Here is a 25,272-nt window from a genome sequence, read left to right on the forward strand (position 1 = left end):
CCATAGATTAGGGCCTAATGATTTTTTTTTCAATTGACTGATTTCCGTATATGAACTGTAACTCAGTAAAATCGTTGAAATTGTTGTGTTTATATTTTTATTCAGTAGAAATGATTGCTTTTTTGCGCCATATGTAGTTCTCTGTAGTAAAACTGCATCCACCCGGGGGCGCTAATTTGTGTTTCTGGGTTCGCCATACCCACTCATTAGAACGGAAGAAGAAGACAACACGGATGTAGAACTGGGAGAGCGAGTTTCTTTTTTAACATTCCTTCCTCGTAGACGAATTGTAGACTACATAGGTGAATAAAACCTGAGAGGAACAGGCTCTTTTGACAATAATAATACCACAAGTCTACTAACAATGTCTAAATTACAGTCTTTGAATTCGTTTCTTTCTGAGTGTTTGACTGCGGCGACGGTGGAGATTTTGGGGGCAGTTGAGAAAGTCGTAACTGAGTACCAGGATGAGATCTCACGATCTAAAGAGGAGAATGATCGTCTACGGAGACAACTTGGGATTACACCGGGTATAAAACTATGTACAATAGGTTTGTGTGTAGATCCCATTTACTCACTTAATATACTGTTTAGGCTATCAGCGATTATCATTTCATTATCTTTTTAGTTGATTTTGCAAAAATAATGTGTACTCAGTCATGTCTGCGCCTATCATTTCTTCCATCCAGACTCCCAGCAGCTCTCTCTCCCTGTCTCTGAAGAGGAGTTTCCCCCTGAGCAAAAACACTGTGAGCAGGAGTGGTGCCCTAGTCTGGGACAAGAGGAACCAGGGCACATACTGATTAAAGAGGAACTGAGGACCAGCCAGGAGGAAGAGCAGTTTCAAGGGCCAGAGGGTAATACCATAGAGTTTATATTTAGTTCTCCCTGTGTGAAAAGTGAATGGGATCAGGAAGCCATCAGCCACTGCTCAGCTGTAATTAGTGACCAAGTAAACAGTCCACCATTGGCTCCCGAACCAACATTGGGGGCATACTGTTCTAAACTCAGTACCATGTCTAAAAAATCTCACTGCTGCTGTGACTGCGGCAAAGTATTTGCTCTAAAAGCTGACCTTCAGAGGCATGTGACTCTCGCCAGGGAAAGACCCGTTGAATGCCCCTACAACTCCACCAGTAAACTGAAGGCCCATGTCCCACTCTGTCACGGTGGGAACCCCTGCCTTGTTTGTGGCAAGACCTTTAAAAACAGAGCACATCTATCCCAGCACATGAGGATTCATACACGGGAGAGGCCATTTAGCTGTGGTGACTGTGGGAAATGCTTCTATAGCGAGGGGCTGCTGAATGTGCATATACAGACTCATAAAGGAGAGAAAGCATTTAGCTGTGGATACTGCGGGAAAAGCTTCTATCAGAAGGGGAACCTAACCCAACATGTACGTACTCACACAGGAGAGAGACCATTTAGCTGTGGTAGCTGCGGAAAGAAATTCAGTCGAAAAACACATCTGAACAGGCATATACTGACTCACACAGGTAAAAAACAGCATGGCTGTTCTGTGTGCGGTAGAAGATTCACTGGGAATGCTTACCTGCTGAAACATGTGGATAAAGTCCACAAATGACAAAAACAGAACCAAAACAGAATGGCGAAAGACAGTGAGGACACGGACATCTCACGTCAGAAGATGGGACTAAAAATGCAGGATGTGGACAAAACTCGAAAGGAAAGCAACTGGATCATTCATGCTGTTGGTTCCAAATTAATATATATAGACTCTTTAAACATTAGCCTGTTAACAATTAGATTGTTTTGGAACGTCTGAGCCACGGTGAAGAGAAAATGATCAGACTGATGTTAATACAGAAATAACAAAAAAAAATGATAACAAATGTGCCTGGGGTGATCAATGGTGCTGTTTTTTGAGGATTTCAGCTTTAACCCAACATCAGCTTTAATCCAAAATCTGTTCATATACACCCCCAGGAAAATGACACCTTTAAAATAAACATTTATAATAATCTGACAAGCGAGCACTTAGATATGATAATTCATAGAATGTTTGGGATGTATAGTACTGCTTTTGTGAAAATTCTATAGCAATATAGAGTGGGAAAGCAGCTGATATTTAATAGACACTGCAGTAAATAAAACATCTGTCTAGGACCAGAGTTTACGCAGACCGGTGCGCCATAGCCAATCAGAGCTATAGTAAGCCTATATGCAAATATGTCTTTTGCCACACGGGCCTGCCATCCTTAACTTTGAACTGGACTGTGTTTACATGTAATAGCAACAGTGTGACTTTAGATCATTAGAATGTATTCGCCCAAAAGCCTCAAAATACACCTGAATGGATTTCTGCAAACATGTAAATAGTCCTCTTCCATTTGGGAACTTCACAGTCCTATTGATAAAACAACCATGAAAAGGTAGGCTGTCTCTCCCTCAGTTGCCGATGCACATCAACAACAACAAAATCAACATCTAATGCTATTGTTAGCGAGATAAGCTAAAATCTAACGAGGACACCTTAGATAAACCCTCTCAAACCTGTTAAGCTAGTTGGCCATCAAAATTCCACTGAAACGATGGGGAATAGTAGCCTGCTCGTCCTTCTGCAGCTTGCCTGCCAATGCCCGCTTGTTCCAAACCGGGTTTTGACATCTGAATGGGAATTTGCCCGTCTGCCCGCCCATTTGATCGACGCCAAATACATCATTTGGTTGACAACTAGGAGATATGCTAACTGTGGATAAGTTCAAGTTCAGCTCAGCTAGCAAAGCAATTTCAAATGTTTTGAATAACACCTGCATCTCTAGCTGTAGCCACTGAAAAACTATGAGGGGGGAAAAAGTCAGTCACTCACCCACTCCTCCAATGACAAGACATCCTCCCAGCAGCTAGCTGGTTAACGTTAGCCTCTGTGTTTTTAGCTTGCTAAATAAATAGCTAGCTACATAAATGCACTGAACAAAAATATAAATGCAACATGCAACAATTTCAAAGATTTGACTGAGTTACAGTTCATATAATGAAATCAGTCAATTGAAATAAATATATTAGGTCCTAATCTATGGATTTCACGACTGGGAATACTAATATGCGTCCGTTGTTTACAGATACCTTTAAAAAAACAAGTAGGGGTGTGGATCAGAAAACCAGTCAGTATCTGGTGTGACCACCATTTGCCTCATGCAGCGTGACACCTCTCAGCATTGAGTTGATCATGCAGTTGATTGTGGCCTTTTGAAATGTTGTCCCACTCCTCTTCAATGGCAGTGCGAAGTTTTTGGATATTGGCAGGAACTGGAACACACGGTTGTGCACATCGATCCAGAGCATCCCAAACGTGATCAATGGGTGACGTGTGCTGAGTATCCAGGCCATGGAAGAACTGGGAGGTTTTCAGCTTCCAGGAATTGTGTACAGATCCTTGCGACATGGGGCCGTGCATTATCATGGTAAAACATGAGATGATGGCGGCCTTGGGCCTCAGGATCTTGTCACGGTATCTCTGCATTAAAATTGCCATCGATAAAATTGGATTTGTTGTCCGTAGCTAATGCCTATCCCTGCCCATACCATAACTCCGCCACCATGGGGCACTCTGTTCACAATGTTGACATCAGCAAACCACTCACCAACACGACGCCATACACGCTGCTTGCCATCTGCCCGGTACAGTTGAAACCGGGATTCATCCGTGAAAAGCAAACTTCTCCATGTTGCCAGTGGCCATCAAAGGTGAGAATCTGCCAACTGACGTTGGTTACGTCACCAAACTGCTGTCAGGTCCAGACTGGTGAGGACTACCAGCACACAGATGAGTTTCCCTGCAAACCCACAGTTTCCCCAGTTGTCCAGGTGGCTGCTCTCAGATGATCCCGCAGGTGAAGAAGCCGGATGTGGAGGTCCTTTGCTGGTGTGGTTACATGTGGTCTGTGGTTGTGAGGCCGTTGGACATAATGCCAAATTCTCTAAAACGACGGAGGAGACTTATGGTAGAGAAATTAACATTAAATTCTCTGGCAACAGCTCTGGTGGACATTCTTGAAGCCAGCATGCCAATTGCATGCTCCCTCAACTTGAGACATCTGTGTTATTGTGTTGTGGACTTTTATTGTCCCTAGCACAAGGTGCACCTGTGTAATGATCATGCTGTTTAATCAGCTTCTTGATACGCAACACCTGTCAGGTGGATGGATCATTTTTTGCGAAGGAGAAATGTTCGCTAACAGTGATGTAAACATTTGAGAAAAATAATATTTTTGTGCATATGGAACATTTAAAAAAAAAAAATTAAGCTAATGAAAAATGGGACCCACACGTTACATGTTGCGTTTATATTTTTGTTCAGTATAGATACGCTAGCCCTAGGGTGTCAAACCGAATCGGCAACAGGGCCAAATTTCTTTATTTTGAATTTTTTTTTTATTACAAAACAAATGTGCAACCGAGACCCAAATTGGCAATTTTTTAAAGAATAAATATGGCACTTTATAATGCCAATTTATTTACATAGGAGGCTGCTGTATATAGCATTTGAACATATTTAAATAAAATATGAAATTATATTTGTCCAGCCTTTGTTGTTATGCTTGTAGATGTGCATGATATGCTGTGACCCTATTTTAAAAAAATAATTTAAAAAAAGTATTTCACTCCAAATAACAAAAACGTAGCTATAGGTTTGTTGTAACATTTAAACTTAAATGCAACGTTGCTGTAGGGTACACTCAAAATGTAAGTCATTGTAGTTGAGTAGCCAGCCTAGGCCATTGCTTTAATGTTGCTGTAATAGGCCTACATCTTTCTCCTTTGTGTGGTGTTTTGTTGCAGGTTACATTTTTGTCAAGCTTTAAAAACCGAAGCCAGACTGCGACATTTTAGTAACCTTCCCTCAGCTGTGCGCTGTAAACGGGATACACGACAGCAGCACAATTGGAGTTGAATTCACCGGATGGGAGCAGTGATGCCAATTTAGCAATTTTGTTGCTAGATTTAGCAACTTTTCAGACTACCCTGGCAACTTTTTCAAACAGCACCTAGCAACAAATTTAGCTACCTTTAAAAATGTATTTTGAACTTTTAGCAACTTTTGAAAAGTGACAAACTCTAAAATGCATGCATTTCCCCTCTAAATGACACAAAATTGCAACTCCTGGATAGTCTGTGGTGCAATGTGGTGTTGGTGGATGGAGCGAGACATGATGTCTCAGATGTGCTCAATTGGATTCAGGTCTGGGGAACGGGCGGTCCATAGCATCAATGCCTTCCTCTTGCAGGAACTGCTGACACACTCCAGCCACATGAGGTCTAGCATTGTCTTGCATTAGGAGGAACCCAGGGCCAACCACACCAGCATATGGTCTCACAAGGGGTCTGAGGATCTCATCTCGGTACCTAATGGCAGTCAGGCTACCTCTGGAGAACACATGGAGGTGTGCGGCCCCCCAAAGAAATGCCACCCCATACCATGACTGACCCACCTCCAAACCGGTCATGCTGGAGGATGTTGCAGGCAGCAGAACGTTCTCCATGGCGTCTCCAGACTGTCACGTCTGTCACATGTGCTCAGTGTGAACCTGCTTTCATCTGTGATGAGCACAGGGCGCCAGTGGCGAATTTGCCAATCTTGGTGTTCTCTGGCAAATGTCAAACGTCCTGCACGGTGTTGGGCTGTAAGCACATCCCCCACCTGTGGACGTCGGGCCCTCATACCACCCTCATGGAGTCTGTTTCTGACCGTTTGAGCAGACACATGCACATTTGTGGCCTGCTGGAGGTCATTTTGCAGGGCTCTGGCAGTGCTCTTCCTGCTCCTCCTTGCACAAAGGCGGAGGTAGCGGTCCTGCTGCTGGGTTGTTGCCCTCCTACGGCCTCCTCCACATCTTCTGATGTACTGGCCTGTCTCCTGGTAGCGCTTCCATGCTCTGGACACTACGCTGACAGACACAGCAAACCTTCTTGCCACAGCTCGCATTGATGTCCCATCCTGGATGAGCTGCACTACCTGAGCCACTTGTGTGGGTTGTAGACTCCGTAGACTCTGTCAGCATTCAAAAGTGACCAAAACATCAGCTAGGAAGCATAGGAACTGAGAAGTGGTCTATGGTCACCACCTGCAGAACCACTCCTTTATTGGGGGTGTCTTGCTAATTGCCTATAATTTCCACCTGTTGTCTATTCCATTTGCACAACAGCATGTGAAATTTATTGTCAATCAGTGTTGCTTCCTAAGTGGACAGTTTGATTTCACAGAAGTGTGATTGACTTGGAGTTACATTGTGTTGTTTAAGTGTTCCCTTTCTTTTTTTGAGCAGTGTAGTTGGTAACGAATGATTGATCTTGAACAGAACTTACAACATCAATCAACAAGTGTCAAACAAAATTGTACAGCCAGAAGTACAGAAAAGAGTGGGAGTCGACATGAACAAATGTCAAATCTTATTTTTTGCAGAGATGGCCAGTCAATCTGAGTAACGTTATTGTGTATTCTACGTAACGCAGTTTTACGTTATCACGCAATGACATCACAACGTCATTTAGCAACAAATCAACCTGCCTCTAGCAATTTACCTTGAAAATTATTTGGCAACACTGGATGGGAGCACATCAGGCTGTAATTTCATAGAGTAGATGACTGAACTGTTGACTAATTTATACTTGCTTGTGTGTTCTATTTGGCCCGCAGGCCTTGTTTGACACATGTGCGCTAGCCTATTAACCCCATTGTGACTGATTTGGGATTATTGCCCTTGCTAGTTTGATTGTATGGTCATTCCCAGCCTTAGTTACAGTTGTCCATTTTTGTTCAAAATATGGAGTAATTGAAACTGAAACAGTGCATCCCAAATGGGTGGAGGCAGTAAACAATCTACCAGGCCAGCTGTGATTTACAACCTGCTAGCAATAAAAAAATTAGACTACCAAGAAATGTAGTGGTGTATTATGTAAATCATGCATTGAACTGTATCCATCTATTCTGCCAACAATGCCTTATTGTAAGTCACGTCGTGGATTTGTCAAAAATAAGCTAATTTTTAAACCTCCTTAATAAAGTTGGTTTTGAAGCATAAACTGAGATTTTTATATTTTTGACTGATATTATGATTGTCTGTTTGTTTCATATCTGCAACGTATTTAAAACCCTGTCACTTCCACTTTCAGTGGCAAAGGAATGTTGCCGTGTGTGGATACTAATGTTTAGCTATGCAGTGAAATAATTTAATCATTCAACGATGGTGCATACATTTTGTAAATGCTTTGGAGATAATTATGGTTTAAGAGTGATGACTTGACAGAAATAATAGGTTGTATATTATGATGAATATTATTATTCTGGTTGAAATACTGACTGCATTTATGTTATGGTTTGGATACTGGCTCTGAAGTTATGTGCTGGGGATAATTACATTTATGACATTATGTTTATAATATACAATATGATATGAATATGATCATGTGAATTCCTTATTCAATTATTTGAAATATGCTAATACAAATGTTTATTTGTTTTAGCAGATACAGGTCATGTAGTGTATGTGGACACCTGCTTGTCGAACATCTCATTCCAAAATGATGGGCATTAATATGGAGTAGGTCCCCCCTTTGCTGCTATAACAGCCTTGACTCTTCTGGGAAGGCTTTCCACTAGATGTTGGAACATTGCTGCGGGGACTTGCTTCCATTCAGCCACGAGCATTAATGAGGTCTGGCAATGATGTTAGGCGATTAGGCCTGGTTCGCAGTCGGCGTTCCAATTCATCCCAAAGGTGTTCAATGGGGTTGAGGTAAGGACTCTGTGCAGCCCATTCATTTCTGTATGAACCACACTTTTTGCATGGTGGCATTGTCATGCTGGAGCAGGAAGGGGCCTTCCCCAAACTGTTGCCACAAAGTTGGAAGCACAGACTCGTCTTGAATGTTATTGAATGCTGTAGATGGTGAAGCGTGATTCATCACTCCGGAGAACTTGTTTCCACTGCTCCAGAGTCCAATGGCGGCGAGCTTAACACCACTCCAGCCAACGCTTGGCATTGCGCATGGTGATCTTAGGCTTGTATGCGTCTGCTCGGCCATGGAAACCCATTTCATGAAGCTCCCTATGATCGGTATTGTCCTGGCGTTGCTTCCTGAGGCCGTTTGGAACTCTGTACTGAGTGTTGCAACCAAGGACAGACTATTTTTACCTGCTTCAGTGCTCGGCAGTCTCGTTCTGTGAGCTTGTGTGGCCTACCACTTCACGGCTGACCCGTTATTGCTCCTAGACGTTCCCACTTCACAATAGCAGCAATTAGAGTTGACCGGAGCAGCTCTAGCAGGGCAGAAATTTGACGAACTGACTTGTTGGAAAAGTGGCATCTTATGACGATGCCACGTTGAAAGTCAATGAGCTCTTCAGTAAGGCCATTCTACTGCCAATGTTTTGTCTATGGAGATTGCATGGCTGTGTGCTCGATTTTAGCAATGGTTGTGGCTGAAATAGCCAAATCCACTAATTTGAAGGGGTATCCAGATACTTTTGCATATATCATTTATATCAATAAGGAAACAAGGCAACAGTAAATATGTCGTCCCCTACCAATGATGCAGCCGCCCCCACCCCCTTGGACCAATTGAGATTATGTGTGACTAATACATTTCAGTTAATTATCTACCCCCATTGTAGCCTTGTGCGAACCATCCTGATCTCACAAGCTTACATTCTGTATCGCTACACATAACAGAATGTAAGCTCGCTAGATCAGGATTGTATCAAGATGGACCAGAGCCTGTCATTTCAAATAGGAACAAATGAGCCATAGTGGGCGGAAAAATCTAAGAGATGGGCAGAGCCAAGCACGAGCTAGCAAGATTCGATTGGCGCATTCTAGCAGGCACTTGCATATTTTCGTTGGGGAATGCCTACTCTGTGAAGTGCGCTTGTGCAATAACTCAATTTGCATTTGCACCTTTATAAACTTTTGCAAAGGGTAAAGTCTACAGAACTTAGTCCACTCTGTTCGTAACAGATGGTAGTTTTGGGAACAGATGCCTCACAAGTCCTCAACTGGCAGCTTCATTAAATAGTACCCACAAAACACCACTCTCAACAGTGAAGAGGTGACTCCGGGATGCTGGACTTCTAGGCAGAGAGAAATGAAAAAAAGCCTTATCGCAGACTGGCCAATAAATAGAAAAGATTAAGATGGGCAAAAGAACACAGACACTGGACAGAGGAACTGTGCCTAGAAGGCCAGCATCCCGGAGTCGCCTCTTTACTGTTGAGTTGAGACTGGTGTTTTGCGGGTACTATTTAATAAAGCTGCCAGTTGAGGACTTGTGAGGTGTCTGTTTCTTAAACTAGACACTAATGTACTTGTTTTCATGCTCAGTTGTGCACCGGGGCCTCCCATCCCTCTTTCTATTCTGGTTAGAGACAGTTTGCGCTGTTCTGTGAAGGGAGTAGTACACAGAGTTGTACGAGATCTTCAGTTTCTTGGCAGTTTCTCGCATGGAATAGCCTTCATTTCTCAGAACAAGAATAGACTGACGAGTTTCAGAAGAAAGGTCTTTGTTTCTGGCCATTTTGAGCCTGTAATCAAACCCACAAATGTTGATGCTACAGATACTCAACTAGTCTAAGAAGGCCAGTTTTTTGCTTCTTTAATAAGGACAACAGTGTTCAGCTGTGCTAACATAATTGCAAAAGGGTTTTCTAATGATCAAGTAACCTTTTAAAATTAGCTAACACAACGTGCCATTGCAACACAGGAGTGATGGTTGCTGATAATGGGCCTCTGTACGTCTATGTAGATATTCCATTAAAAAAATCGGCCGTTTCCAGCTACAATAATCATTTACAGTGTAGACATTAATGTTAATGTGCTTTTCTTTAAAAACAAGGACATTTCTAAGTGACCCCAAACTTTTGAAAGGTAGTGTATGTATGTAGGCAATGTCCTTGTCTATAACTGTTCCGTACTTTGTCATGTTTTTGTACGTTTTATGTGGACCCCAGGAATAATAGCTGCTGCATGTTCCGTAGCTAATGGAGATTCATAATAAACTAATCTTTCCGCCCCGGGAGATGTAAAACGAACGCTGCCAGCATACGATCTGTGACGTAGGTGGCGACAGAATTCGGTCTTTTGAATTTATACAGAAGTAGTTTTGACAGCTCAGGTTTGCTAGAACCTTGTTCACAATTATATCGAGATAGACCGATGCATACCATTGTTAACATTGCACTTGTGAATAATTGACCGTAGTATTAGCTATCCAACTCCATAAATGCGCACTTAATTCAACACAATGGTGATTATAGGTAGAATTTCGGACGCAGACAAATCAACAAACCAAAAGTCTTCACAACCGGACGCCGATTTTCAATCCCCGCAGAATTTACCGAGGAAGTCCGCACGCTTGACTAAGGTGAGTTGAACAATTCTAGTGTCCTCATTTGAAAACTATCAGTCACCTCAGCTCTTCGCAAAATCTGCAAATGTCAACCGATAAAAAAAGATATATATAATTGTTGTACATTTCTAAACTTTGTCTTAACAAACTACTACTATTTTTTTTAAAATTTGAGTTCTGCTGTTCTCTTTCTCAGGGATATGTTGATGAGAAGGAACGGCATATTATCTCCTTGGAAGAGCTAAATGAACAAACACCAGAGAATGGGAGACCTGTCAGAAAGATAACAAGGCAAGTCAGAGTACGCACGAGTTAAATATTAGGGATGTATACTGAACGAAAATATAAACACATCATGTAAAGTGTTGGTCCCATGTTTCAAGAGCTGAAATAAAATATCTGACATTTTCCATATGTACAAAAAGCTTATTTCTCTCAAATTTGATGCTCAAATTTGTTGCGTCATACCCAAGACTCGAGGCTGTAATCGCTGCCAATGTGCTTTAAAAAGGTGAAGGGTCTGAATAGTTATGTAAATGTGATATTCAAGTTTTATTTATATACATTTGCAAAAACAATTAACTTTATGGGGTATTGTGTGTAGATTGATGAGGAAAATGTCTTATTTAATCCATTTTAGAATAAGGCTGTAATTTAAGAAAATGTGGAAAAAGTCAATGGGGTCTGAAATACTTGCCTAATGCACTGCATAAACATTTTGGCATGTGGTAAGCTAATGTTTCTATCCCTAAGCCAGGTATAAAGTCAAGATGCATCGTTGTCTGCAGTCTTACAGTAGCCTGGGTACCAGTCTGTTTAGGTAACGTTCCACTCCCTGTAGGCCTACTCCATGTCATTGCTGGGGTGGAATGTTAGCTAAACAGACTGGTACCCAGGCTACTGTAAGACTGATTTTGATACCATCAAGTATTCTTCTTCTGACATTTTAAGGTAATTGTTTTTCAATGTTATTTTTGATTCCTTCCCAGGAAATCACCCAGGTTTCAGGTCAATGGGGCCAGTGAAGATGACCAAACTGGTGAGTTTAAAGCATGTTTGACATTACACAATGCAAACACAATCTAGGTCTTTCCTAGAACACAACAATTCACCTATTTAGACATGCCATAAAAAACACACAGCAATAAAAATAAAAAAATAAAAAGAGGATGTCCCACAATTGACTCAAAAGAATCATTCACATTCACACTCATTCACCTACACGGAATTGTGAATAAGTTATGAATTGTGTTTTGAATACCTGTTCCAGAGAGGTCCCCTAGACCCGGAGGATCCCAGGGGGTTTTGAGACGCAGCACCAGAACCACCAGGGACCAACAGTCCATTATCTACGACTGCCTCATCACTGAGTAAGGAGCATCACCACAAAATCCTGATTTCCCCCCGTGTGTCCTTGCTCCCTAGTCTCTTGTTTACTTCCCCGGTAGAGTGTGTAACATGGGGGATAGTCTTAATACAGGGACTATTTGGGTTATTACAGATGTCAGACGTGGGTTATTATAGGCATATTACAAATTCCTCTGCTTTTCCCCCAAAAAATAAGTACACAATTAATGCTTATTTCATTGGGACCCAAAACCTCCACGAAGTCATGCTAAAGAAGGATACCATCAGAAGTTTTTATGTCGTCACTTGTTTTTCTCCGTAGTACTGCTGAGGCGGTCCTCCACAAGATTGATGACATGAAGATGTGCCGCCACTTGAAAAACTCAAAACAATCAGTGAGGCCTTTTCCATCTTGTGAAATATAATTTTGTCATTCAGCCACCCACAAAGGCAGGGAATAATTTGCAAACAATAAGAAACCATTCATTGACATTGAAGACCCACACTAACTGTACCCAAACACAAGGGCTTGTTGCCCTGTAGAAATGTTTACGTAGTAACTGGCCACTTTTTCCAGGTTCTGTATCTTCTGCTACCGCACACAATCTCTTATCAGGCCATTGTAAGGGTGTTGCACCCATCTGTGGTCCACCACCCTCTCTCTCTCGCTCTCTCTCTCTCTCTGCCCTCAGCAGTCCTCTGTGCTGTGGTTTTGGGGAAAGTAAACACACTATTGTGATGTTGTTGCCTCATTCACCAGCAGATGACTTATAAAGGGTTTATCAGTGGCCACCATATTTGAAGAAACCGGAGTAGTAATACATTTAATTAGAATTTCACACAGTTATCCCTGGCTTATAGCCTTGAGAAATGAGACTAATGCATGGAAATGACCAATGATCCCCTTTGAGATTTGAAGTCTCACTGAAATATGTACCATTGTGTCATACCGGTCATTGAAAAAGGACATGGCTATACCATACCAGTTGTATCTATGAAGTTTATAGATTTTTTTTGTTAAATCGCAGATGATGTATTCTAAAGCCCAGCGAAAGAAGACTACCGCCTCTCCAACAGTAAAAACTGTTTCCAAACAAGAAACTGAAGGTATGTTTCTATTGTAGTTTAGGGGAAAGCTACAGTATGTTTGACCATAACGCTCTAAACAGGAGTTCATTAACTTTTGGTCCAACACCTATTTCCAGAGTACTCTGATGACGGTGGAGACGATGAGGACGACGACGATGATGAGGACGACGATGATGAGGACGACGAAAACGACAATAACGGCAAGCGCTATGAACCTCGACAGAAAAAAGCGGTGGTTCGTTACCATGCGCCACTGGATGGTTGGTCCTTTTCACATTTGAATCCCGTAAAAAGCACATCCCAACGTATGACTCTTCACTGAACTAGAGCCTTCTGAGAAATGTTCTCTGTAAATTAGCGTAGTTCCACCAATTCGGTGCCTTTTGAGAAGTGTAACTTAGTTCAAATTAAAAATAAAAGGATTTCATCACATTTTAACGTTGTTTAACATCAACCTTCATCAGAGCATATCTCCACAAACAATATTCTGATCTAGAAAGCAAAACTGAGCCTAGATCAACACTCCCACTGAAGTGCTTGACTATGGGCAGGGAGATCAGTGCTTATCATGTTACTCCTCTCACTGTTTCATCTGTAGAATCCAGGAATCAGCCGCCCGTGTTTTTCGACCGTCAGGCAACTTCCACTAGAGGGAGCTACCGCATCAGTGCCTCAGTGCCCAGGAGTGCCTATACTACCAGCCGAAGGAGTGGCAGGTCTGCACTGTTGCTCACCCTCCCACAGTACTCTACATCACTGGCACTTTACCAATAGTCTTAGTCCATATGTATATTACATTGGTTTTTTTTAGGATCAAAATCTGTTTTAACCAGAATATATTGTAGGGTCCAATAAGGCTGTGTTTCATGTGTTTGGTCTTTGTAAATGGTTCTGGTTTGTTGTCTAAGGGCTACTCTTGTAGGACATTGTGAATATAGATTACTTTTCAATGTGAGGTTTTAATGTTTTTCATCTCTTTTCTTGTTTCACTGTTTCAAACAACAGGATTGGGTCCATAGGCAGGTGAGTCTATGGCACAATTTAAACAACTTTGGTCTCACATTTGCTATTGGGGACTGACAGCTTGGGAAGAGAGGAGCACCGTAAAGTAGTGAAGAAGTTTGTCCTTTCTCTGTCTCCTTACGGTTTGGTTTGACCCACAGGAAAAGGTATGCTTGGCACACCCGGGAAGCCAGCTCCTCTGATGAGGACGACTCCTCTGATGAGGAAGACGCAGAGCAAGAAGCCAAGAACAGGTCAGTTAACATGTCATCAGTTTGATACACTGTAACAGTTTTACTTGTCCCTAGAATGGTAAAATGTTTAATTTAGTTCACAGATGACATCTCCGCTTGAAATTGGTACTACAGAAAGGATTAAACAATGTTTTGTTACATATTACATCATTTTTTATACTGATCGTCTGTTATTTGACGTCACATATTACCTTGGACACGATTCAATCATATTTAAAGGATAATGAACATGCTAGAAAAAAAGGGCCTGCTGAGCAGACAATGATTCCCCACTCTTGAATGTTTTTTGAACTGTGTCTATGACAACATGAGTGGTGGTCGTCGATGATGTAATAATTGACGAAGGTTCCAGCTTGGTTGTTCTAGTAATATCTCCTTGGTGAGGTTCATTGGGAGCCAGACCTTTTAGAGTGAACACATGATCTTACTCATGAGTTTCTCCTATATGAGACTAACACAAGGAACAATATTAATATCTGGATTTGTCAACAAAATCTCAGTCTAATATTTTACACGAGCGGAATCCGGTGTGGTTTTGAGCTTTTGCTCAGAATAAGCTTGCCAAAACCGCACATTTTGGGATCCCTCTCAGGTGTCTGCCTCTGAATTTGCGAAAAGAGGACATTTTGGGAATCCATAAGGACAGAATGAAGATGGGTGCGAGCCTGGCGGATGTCGACCCCATGGTGATTGACCAGTCGGTACGTTCTAACATCACAGTCAGCTGAATTGAAACGTGAAATGATTTTTAAGCCATTTTTTTAATTTATTTTTTCATCTAAAAGTTGGTTTGCCTACATGCTATGGTCTTTAAATGATCTTCCTGTTTCTTCTGTGTAATGTACCAACCCTCTCTCTTCCCTCAAGGTGCGCTTTGACAGCGTTGGTGGTCTGACAAGCCACATCTCCGCCCTGAAAGAGATGGTAGTTTTCCCTCTGCTCTACCCAGAGGTGTTTGAGAAATTCAAGATCCAGCCCCCAAGGTGAGCACTTGTTTTAGGGTTGAAAAGCTAACATAGTTTATTGGGTAACTAGCAGTTGATTTACTTACTTGTGGGTGAGCAACTAGAATGGATCCTGTCAATGGATTTAAGCCCCACCCCCAACCCTAATCACAGCCTTATCCACTCATTTAATTGGCTCTTGGATCAGTTGTGTCCTTTGCAAGGATCAGTACTAAGACAATCCCTGTTGTCTATTGCAGGGGCTGCCTGTTCTATGGTCCCCCGGGTACGGGGAAGACCCTGGTAGCCAGAGCGCTGGCCAACGAGTGCAGCCAGGGGGACAGGAAGGTGGCCTTCTTCATGAGGAAGGGGGCCGACTGCTTGAGCAAGTGGGTGGGCGAGTCGGAACGCCAGCTCAGGCTGCTCTTTGACCAAGTACAGTACATTTCCTCATACAACACACTGGAGATCATTCATACAATTATCACTGGTGCGTTCAGTTTTTGTGAGACCATTGAGTCTAGTATTTGCCTATCTATCAGAATTTTCTGCTCAAGTCACTATTGGTCTCTTGTTGTAAATCTGCAAAGTGAAATGCGAGGGTGGCTGGCTGGCTATACAGTGTTTTAGGGTAATGCCTATTATATAGGGATGTACTTGCACTGACCGCAATACTCATTATTTGTACCCACAGGCCTACCAGATGCGGCCAGCCATTATCTTCTTTGATGAAATCGATGGGCTGGCTCCGGTTCGCTCCAGTCGCCAAGACCAGATACACAGGTGAGACATTTCAGCCACTCTTCATTTCACACCAGTGAAGTCACTGCTTACAGAGACTTACCCTTGATTGCACCTGCATGCCAAACATTGTGTACTCCCCCCTTGTGGTTCCTTCCCACAGTTCCATCGTGTCCACCCTGCTGGCCCTGATGGATGGCCTGGATAGCCGAGGAGAGGTGGTGGTGATTGGAGCCACCAACCGACTGGACTCTATCGACCCCGCCCTTAGACGCCCCGGACGCTTCGACAGGGAGTTCCTCTTTGGCCTCCCTGATCGTGAGGTAAGACTGATCGCCTGTGTGTGTGGGGGGAGAATCCTCACTTGAGTTGATATGTGTGCATGTGTAACTCCAATGTTTATCTGACTCTTCCACTGAAATCGGAGACCTACGTGCAGTTACGTTTCATTTGTGTGCTTTACCTTTGAATTTATTTCTCCAACTCCAGTCCCGGAAAGATATCCTAAAGATTCACACCAGACAGTGGAATCCTACACCGTCCGATCCTTTCCTGGAGGAGTTGGCTGATAAATGTGTTGGTAGGTGCCTAATGTATTCCAAATCAACTGTAGCATTGGGGAAGTCGAGATTTCACTATAATTGTGAGAACAAAAAGGACTATGTAGTTTTGCTGTCTCATAATATCCAGACATCACCACAATTCAACTATCGATTTAACACAGTTCCACAGTCAATCTGACACATGCCACGTATTAACCACAACATCTTCCCACTCTGTACTCCAGGCTACTGCGGCGCCGACATCAAGGCGGTGTGCGCCGAGGCGGCCCTCTGCGCGCTACGCCGCCGTTACCCCCAGATCTACGGCACGTCCCAGAAGCTCCTGTTGGATGTGGGCTCCATCAACATCAACAGCAGGGACTTTGTGGCCGCCATGAGGAAGATGGTGCCAGCCTCCCAGAGGGCCGTGTCGTCCCCTGCCAAGGCCCTGACCCCCGTGGTCACGCCTCTGCTGGGCCCCGAACTCACCAACGTGCTGGACGCACTGCAGAAGGTCTTCCCCCACGCCGAGCAGGGCCTCAAGAGGAAGAGGGACACAGGTGGGTCCGGGTCGCGGTTCAGTTTGGTCTGGAAACACAGTCACGGTCGTTGATATCTGGTCCCAGATTTATTTTGTGCTGTCTTGCCGATTCCTATGGTCATTGTCATGCCAATGTTGGCTATACAGCACAAACAGATGTGGGACCAGGCTAGGTCACTGTTAGAGTGGATCGTTGGTTAAGTTCAGTTGATGCAACTTCTTAATCAACTTTTTCCTTTGATCAGATCTGACAGCTAGCATTCTGGAGGATGACCTCATGTACAGTGGGGACGAGGGCCCCTCATCCAATAATTCCATCACCAAACAGACCACCACCAAAGGGAGCTTCCTCCATTTTGCCAGGTAAGGCAACCTATAAGCTACCTATAAGCTATAAGACGTAGATATGTAGATTAAATAAACCCCCTATTCTCGTTGTTTTCGTTCATAATCACATCCCGGAGTCTCCATTCACTTCACCTCTCGCCTCCTGTTCCAGGAGTGCGACCTGCCACCCCACCACCTACCGGCCCAGGCTGCTGCTGGTCGGGCGTCCCGGGGCGGGTCAGAGCTCCCACCTGGCCCCCGCCGTGCTGCACGCCTTGGAGAAGTTCACCGTCTACACCCTGGACATGGCCGTGCTGTTTGGAGTCAGCTGCACCTCCCCGGAGGAGGCCTGTGCTCAGGTACTTGCTGAACCGAATGTAGTCTTCTAGAAGTGAAGTGTTAACATGCTCCTCTCATTTGTGGTGGAGAGAACTATAGCCCGAAAGTTGACTTCATCAAGCACATAATTACTAAGTCAAGTGCAATTTGCATCCCGAACTAAGTGCTAGGTTGGTGAGTGATAGTGTCGGTGACCTCTCGCCCTGCCTTCCCCAGGTGTTCTGCGAGGCCAAGCGGACCTCCCCCAGCATCCTGTACATCCCCCACATCCAGCAGTGGTGGGACACGGTGGGCCTGACCCTCAAGGCCACATTCCTCAGCCTGCTGCAGGACATCCCCTCCTTCTCCCCCATCATGCTGCTGGCCACCAGCAACGTGGCTCACCACGACTTGGCTGACGAGGTAGGTCTTACCTGGGCCTCCCCCGCCATATACAGTGGGGCAAACCACCTGGGATGTATCGCTTCATTGCGCTTGACTTATCAGAATTAATCACATTACAACTTGTCAATGAACGCCGTTAGGAATTAAGCTCATCGCCGATACAGTTAGGCTACTTTAAAAAGTGTGTGCAAGACTGGGGTAAAACCAGGACCAGTTTATAACAATCAGCCCAAAGCGAGATGGAAGCTGTGTAAAATGGAGCTAGGCAGGAAGCTGCTCATTCGAAGATGTAACAAACTAACCTTAAATTACAATACACAGTGCATGACAGACAAAATGAGGGAAAAAAATCCAGAAAATCACATTGTAGGATTTGTAATGAATTTATTTGCAAATTATGGTGGAAAATAAGTATTTGGTCATCTACAAACAAGCAAGATTTCTCGCTCTCACAGACCTGTAACTTCTTCTTTAAGAGGCTCCTCTGGCCTCCACTCCTCCACCTGTATTAATGGCACCTGTTTGAACTTGTTATCAGTATAAAAGACACCTGTCCACAACCTCAAACAGCTCAACTCCAAACTCCACTATGGCCAAGACCAAAGAGCTGTCAAAGGACACCAGAAACAAAATTGTAAACCTGCACCAGGCTTGGAAGACTGAATCTGCAATAGGTAAGCAGCTTGGTTTGAAGAAATCAACTGTGGGAGCAATTATTAGGAAATGGAAGACATACAAGACCACTGATAATCTCCCTCGATCTGGGGCTCCACGCAAGATCTCACCCAGTGGGGTCAAAATGATCACAAGAACGGTGAGCAAAAATCCCAGGACCACACGGGGGTACCTAGTGAATGACCTGCAGAGAGCTGGGACCAAAGTAACAAAGCCTACCATCAGTAACACACTACGCCGCCAGGGACTGAAATCCTGCAGTGCCAGACGTGTACCCCTGCTTAAGCCAGTACATGTCCAGGCCCGTCTGAAGTTTGCTAGAGAGCATTTGGATGATCCAGAAGAAGATTGGGAGAATGTCATACGTTCAGATGAAACCAAAATATAACTTTTTGGTAAAAACTCAACTCGTCGTGTTTGGAGGACAAAGAATGCTGAGTTGCATCCAAAGAACACCATACCTACTGTGAAGCATGGGGGTGGAGACATCATGCTTTGGAGCTGTTTTTCTGCAAAGGGACCAGGACGACTGATCCGTGTAAAGGAAAGAATGAATGGGGCCATGTATCGTGAGATTTTGAGTGAAACCTCCTTCCATCAGCAAAGGCATTGAAGATGAAACGTGGCTGGGTCTTTCAGCATGACAATGATCCCAAACACACCGCCCGGGCAACGAAGGAGTGGCTTCATAAGAAGCATTTCAAGGTCCAGGAGTGGCCTAGCCAGTCTCCAGATCTCAACCCCATAGAAAATCTTTGGAGGGAGTTGAAAGTCTGTGTTGCCCAGCAACAGCCCCAAAACATCACTGCTCTAGAGGAGATCTGCATGGAGGAATGGGCCAAAATACCAGCAACAGTGTGTGAAAACCTTGTGAAGACTTACAGAAAAGGTTTGACCTCTGTCATTGCCAACAAAGCGTATATAACAAAGTATTGAGACACTTTTGTTATTGACCAAATACTTATTTTCCACCATAATTTGCAAATAAATTCATAAAAAATCCTACAATGTGATTTTCTGGATTTTTTTCCTCATTTTGTCTGTCATAGTTGAAGTGTACCTATGATGAAAATTACAGGCCTCATCTTTTTCAGTGGGAGAACTTGCACAATTGGTGGCTGACTAAATACTTTTTTGCCCCACTGTACATCACAAGTACTGTAGAGGAGTACCTTACTGGGCTACTCAACCCATTTAGCTTTTTAATTTTAATTTTAAAATTTTAACGTTCAGTTAATACTCTTTATAGAGGTGAAGGCCCTAAATGGTCACTGATGTAACTATTCCACAATTTGTCTCTCGCAGATCCAGACTCTGTTCCGGTTGGAGTACGGAGAAGTGCACTCTATCAAAACTCCCACCCAGCAGGAGAGAAGGAAGTTCTTTGAGAATCTCATCCTTAGCCAGGCTGCCAGGGCACCTGCTTCCAAGAAGAAAGCCTGTAAGTACAAGACCTTTTGATAATCACTTGGTATAATTGCTGTATGTGTCCCATCTCCATTTGAACCATCCTTCTCCTTTACCCGCTCTGCTTCCCCCGCGTCAGTGATGCATGCCATGGAGGTGCTCCCCCTTGCCCCTCCTCCTCCCCCCAGGCAGATGAGTGAGAGGGAGCGTCTGCGTCTGGAGGAGCAAGAGGAGGACACACTCAGGGAGCTGAGGCTGTTCCTGCGCAACGTCACCGAGCGCCTCTCCCAGGACAAGCGCTTCAAGGCCTTCACTAAGCCTGTGGATGTCGAAGAGGTAGGGAGAAAACACAGAGAAAGAGAGAGGAACAAGGAAGGAAGATGTGGTGTTGTCGTCCTGTGTCGGGTGCCGTCTTTTGGATGGGACGTTAAATTGGTGTCCTGACTCTCTGTGGTCACTAAAGATTCCATGGTACTTGTTGTAAGAGTAGTGGTGTTAACCCCGGAGTCCGGAGTTCTCATTCTGGCCCTCAAACCATCATGGCCACCTAATAATTCCCAGCTTCCAATTGGCTCATTCACCCCCCCCCCCTTGTAACTATTCCCCAGGTTGTGGCTTTAAATGAGAATATGTTCTCAGTGAACTTAACTGGTAAAATAAATAAATACAAATAGTCAAGATTACTTTTACTCTAATGTAAGCTGAGTGTTGAATGACCCAAACTTAACTACTTAACTAGCGAGTCTGAATACAAGTACATACAGTCTAAGTGAGCTGTGGTTCCTTGGGCTGCACTGTTATCACCTCAGATCTGTAGCCTCTCTCCGTTACTGACGCTCTCATCCAAAACAACCTATCAGAGTGGTATTGTCCCCCATCTTATCAATGGCTTGTGTTCTTCTCTCGCCAGGTCCCTGACTATATTAAGGTGATCAGGCATCCCATGGACCTCTCCACTGTGCTGTCCAAGGTCGACCTCCACAAGTACGTGACCGTCAGGGAGTTTGTCAACGACGTGGACCTGATCTGGAAGAACGCCCTGGAGTACAACCCTGACAGCGACCCATCTGGTATACCTACAATCATCTCCATCTCATTCAACTGAATGCTGCTATTAAATGATAACTGAAATGTAATTCTAGCCTGGTTCCAGATCTGTTTTCCGCTGTCTTGCCAATGACCGTATGAGTTGGCAAGACATCACAAACAGATCTGGGACAAAGCTTATCTTACTCCATTGAGTATGCTACATTTATTTTTGTTAGTTATCTCCCGTCTCATTGTTCCACTGCAGTTAGTCAGCCTTGCGGATGACAAGGCCCCCTACCTTTGTCATCAATGTCTCTCTCTCTCTCTCTCTCTCTTTGTGTTTCCAGATCGTCAGATTCGTCACCGGGCTTGTGCCCTAAAGGACACGACCCACGCCATCATCCGGGACGAACTGGACGAGGACTTTAACAGGATCTGTGAGCAGATCAGAGAGTCACGCAACAAGAGAGGTAACAACGTTGCCGTATTGCTGGAATTTAAAAGCTACGGTAGTGACGTCCAGGTAACATCTGTAGATGCATCTATCAGTAACATTTCAACTAACTATCTCCTAACCCTTATTCTAAACCTAAACCCAACCGTAGCCTTAGCAAGCAGTTGCTTTATCAACAGATGGTTTGTTGATGGAATTCAAATAAAGTGTGACCAACCACTCTCTAGACGAGTTCAGCTAGTTGTCGTGTCGGTGTCTAGTGTCAGCTTCTTCAACTATTTGTCCAATGATGAGATGAACCCTATCTTATTTTCCCTGAAACGTCTTAGCTTTCACTGGCAAAGCGAATAACATGTGAATGTCTGCCAACAGGGTGCACGTCATCAAAGTTCGCCCCCTCTTACTACCAGACCTTGCCCAGAGAGGAAGGGTTCGCAGAGTCCAAGAGGCCAGGCGGTAACACTGGCAAAGACGCCAGCACCCCGTTCACTGCCAACACCCCACGGCCCGCACGTAGGTCTCACCACTCCACTTCTTAACTGTTTATTGGTAGGTCATTTGTTGCAGAGGAACATCCAGTGGAAATGACATGCCTTCAGAAAGTCTTCATACTGGTAGACACTGGGCAAACATCAAGGTTTTTTTACTGCTTGATTTACAGTACGTAAGCAGTTTTTATCAGTAGTAGTGTTTCAAAATGTAAGGGCAGAAAACTAATACCAGCCAGATGTGTTGCGAGGGATAGAAAGTGGACGTACCAACGATCAGGACAGGAACAGAAGGAGGAGTCTTTCCAGTTGAGTGCACCAGTCAGAAGTCCAGACCAAACAGTTTTTAAAAAAACACCATGACATGGAAGAGCAGAAATTGAGAGCCAGGGAGGAGAGGAAGATGATATTCATGGTTACAGAGAAGTCTGTCTTTCTGCCTGTCCATTTCTCTATCATGTTAAATGACCTTCTCTATTTAACCTCTTTCCTAGCCCCGTGAGAAGAAACGGCCCAAAATTAAAATTGACCTCCGGCATCATAAAGAAGAATTAAAAAGAAAAGTCTTCCTTCCAACAATGAGATCACAAACTCTGGGGAGGAAGAGGGGGATGAGAGGGATCGCATAGAGGAGGGTGAAGAGAAACAAGCTAAGCCTTTGGAGACTATTCTAGAGAACGGCTGTGGAGACTCCCCTATGGAGTGTACCTCGGAGAAGACCAGTGCCGAGGATGTGGAAGAGGCCTGTGTTACAGAGCAGCTCACCACCCCCATCCCCAATGGAGACTGGCAACAGCAAGCTCAAGACCCCACAGAAGAATCACACAGGTCCAATCTGGGGTCTAAGCCGGTTCAGTGGTGGCAGTCAATGGGAGACCACCATCAGCCTGCCAGCCCTCCAGTGGAACATGACCCAAGTCCAGTTAACAACACCCCTACAAAGGAGATAGATCAGGGGGAGAAACACCACGCAAAGACCAAAGAGCCTGACATTTTGGAGGAGGACTGGGACATAGGTCTGTATTAGGGTCCAGGACACGGGCAGCGAAGCAAGCTACTGCTTCTGGCCGACGGGAATCGTTCAGTCAGTCTCACTGACCTTTGGTCTCTGGGGCTCCTGCTGTTGGAGCTCTAACTCAGCACAACGCATCAGTTAAAGGGATACATCCATCTCTTGACTTATTTAAATACTATTGCGAAAGTGAGTGCCTTTGGATGTACTGTAAATGTGATCGCCACAGCATGAGGGCGAGTGAACGCATGCAGAAAGGTTGACTTTGTTGTAAATATCAAACGAGATTAATAGTGCAAATGCTTATAATGGTCTTCTGTGCCTTAGTTTGCACGTTTTTCAAAGTAACACCTCTAAGGTCTAGAATAGGAAACCATGCCCCCACTTAATGCTTCAGATCCAATGTTCGAGTAGAAACCTAATTTGCATGTTAGGAGATATGTATGTCAACACCAATTGCACATTGTGTTAGCAACAGCCTGTTCAGCCAGCAGGGGACTTCAGCTTATCAGCCCCCCCCCCCCCACACCCTTCTGATTGCTTCCTGTGTTTCCCTCCAACAGAGAGGCGTGTGACCCGTGCCACTATGACTCTGGTGCAGCAGTTGACTCTGGTGCAGCAGCAACAGCAGTTGATTGACGTGGACAAGGCCCTGGAGATTCTGACCCAGAAGACTCCTCAGCTGGTTGTGGACCACGACAAACTCAAGGTACTGTACCCTCCTGACCAGTCTTTTAGGTCAGGCCATGCTTCTTACAATGTACCAGAACTACAACCAGAACGTTGTAGATCAGAAATCTGGGTCCCGAAAACAATCATGGTCACAGCCAAACGCTTAACCATTCATCCTATATTCATAGTGATTTGTGTAATATTTCTTGTCCAGCAATTGCTCAAAAGAGCTGTGTCCAAGACTGAGGGTTATGAGGTGCATCAGCTGGAGAAGCTCTATGCGTTGTTGTGTCAGAGCATCTACAGATACCGCAAGAACTTTGATAAGACGGAGCTCGTACAGGTATGTGGCTTACAACTTATGACTCTTTCACGTCACTTGTTGTAGGAAATACAGTGCATTGAGTATGGAAACCAAAAAGATTCCCTACATTGAAATGTGTGCTTAGTTAATTGATGTGCATGTGAGTCACTTGAATGACTTAATCTTTGTTAATTTTCCTTTCATTCATTTTAGGAAATGAAGGGAGACATTGACAACTTTTCCTAACTTCGCTTGATGTTTTGCTTATTTCCATATTGTAATAAAATATGATGCATTTAAAGATTCTCTTTTTTTTCTTTACCTATTACAATGGTCCTAATCATGCATTACATTGGTCTGAAATGAGTTTTTCCATAAGTCCATGCCTCAGATACAGTAAATTGAGTCAGAATTGACTTGAGACTTGCAAATCTTACAAGTCAGTGTGTGGGACCCACAGGACCAAAACAGCTGAGAAGTTTGGCCTCGCACTTCAATGCTCCTAGTTGCTCCTAGTATGCTGTTTACTTTCTGCATATATGTCATATCGCTGAGTCTGTCTTTAATCTACCAGCTGGTGCACGAAATCTAATATTAAAGGTATCCAAACACACCAAGACAGTTGTGAAGAGGGCACGACAACGTCTATTCCCCACAGGAGACTGAAAAGATTTGCCATGGGTCCTCAGATCCTCAAAAAGTTCTACAGCTGCACCACCGACTGCGTCCTGACTAGTTGCATCACTGCTTGGTATGGCTACTGCTCGGCCTTCGACCGCAAGGCACTTGCGGGTAGTGCTTATGGCCCAGTACATTACTGGGGCCAAGCTTCCTGTCATCCAGGACCTCTATATCAGGCGGTGTTAAAGGAAGTCCCTAAAAATTGCCAAAGACTTCCTCCACCCTAGTCATAAACTGTTCTCTCTGCTACCGCACGGCAAACGGTACCGGAGCGCCAAGTCTAGGTCCAAAAGGCTTCTTACCAGCTTTTACCCCCAATCCATTAGACTCCTGAACAGCTAACCAAATGGCTACCTAGAATATTTTCATTGACCCCCAACCACCACCCAATTTACCCCTACCTACATGTAAATATTACCTCGACTAAACTGTTCCACCGCACGTTGACTGCATGCCCCCCCCCCCCCCCCCCTTGTATATAGCCACATTGTCCCCCTGTATATACAGTTGAAGTCGGAAGTTTACATAAACTTATGTTGGGGTCATTTAAAACTAACTTTTCAACCACTCCACACATTTTTTTGTTAACAAACTATAGTTTTGGCATGTCGGTTAGGACATCTACTTTGTGCATGACACAAGTCATTTTTCCAACAATTGTTTACAGACAGA

At 44.1% G+C, this 25,272-nt stretch overlaps 2 protein-coding genes across 3 annotated transcripts; both read left to right on the forward strand.

The window, feature by feature from the left end:
• The first annotated feature begins 201 nt into the window (after window positions 1–201).
• LOC110496251 (oocyte zinc finger protein XlCOF6.1) lies at window positions 202–1,836 on the forward strand. 2 transcript variants are annotated; one of them, XM_021572033.2, is made up of 2 exons: window positions 202–551; window positions 690–1,836. In XM_021572033.2, the coding sequence occupies exons 1-2, from the start codon at window positions 365–367 to the stop codon at window positions 1,586–1,588; spliced, it is 1,086 nt and encodes a 361-aa protein (XP_021427708.1). In that variant the 5' UTR covers window positions 202–364; the 3' UTR covers window positions 1,589–1,836. The 2 variants fall into 2 exon arrangements, with proteins under 2 accessions (XP_021427708.1, XP_021427709.1); XM_021572034.2 differs by having other exon boundaries at window positions 219–530.
• Window positions 1,837–3,689: 1,853 nt separating this feature from the next.
• On the forward strand, window positions 3,690–24,220 carry LOC110496819 (ATPase family AAA domain-containing protein 2). The gene is made up of 28 exons (XM_036951046.1): window positions 3,690–3,769; window positions 11,358–11,407; window positions 11,639–11,738; window positions 12,038–12,110; window positions 12,744–12,822; window positions 12,921–13,064; window positions 13,403–13,520; window positions 13,968–14,072; window positions 14,653–14,761; window positions 14,928–15,043; window positions 15,265–15,439; window positions 15,699–15,787; window positions 15,909–16,068; window positions 16,235–16,325; window positions 16,533–16,847; window positions 17,074–17,191; window positions 17,328–17,514; window positions 17,711–17,896; window positions 19,859–19,994; window positions 20,100–20,296; window positions 20,871–21,030; window positions 21,337–21,459; window positions 21,816–21,956; window positions 22,426–22,429; window positions 22,478–22,947; window positions 23,507–23,652; window positions 23,830–23,958; window positions 24,133–24,220. Exons 1-28 carry the CDS (start codon window positions 3,690–3,692, stop codon window positions 24,163–24,165), a joined length of 3,834 nt encoding a protein of 1,277 aa, XP_036806941.1. The 3' UTR covers window positions 24,166–24,220.
• The last annotated feature ends 1,052 nt before the right edge of the window (window positions 24,221–25,272 follow it).

Source organism: Oncorhynchus mykiss, chromosome 18 (assembly GCF_013265735.2).
Source record: "Oncorhynchus mykiss isolate Arlee chromosome 18, USDA_OmykA_1.1, whole genome shotgun sequence".
Taxonomy (NCBI): domain Eukaryota; kingdom Metazoa; phylum Chordata; class Actinopteri; order Salmoniformes; family Salmonidae; genus Oncorhynchus; species Oncorhynchus mykiss.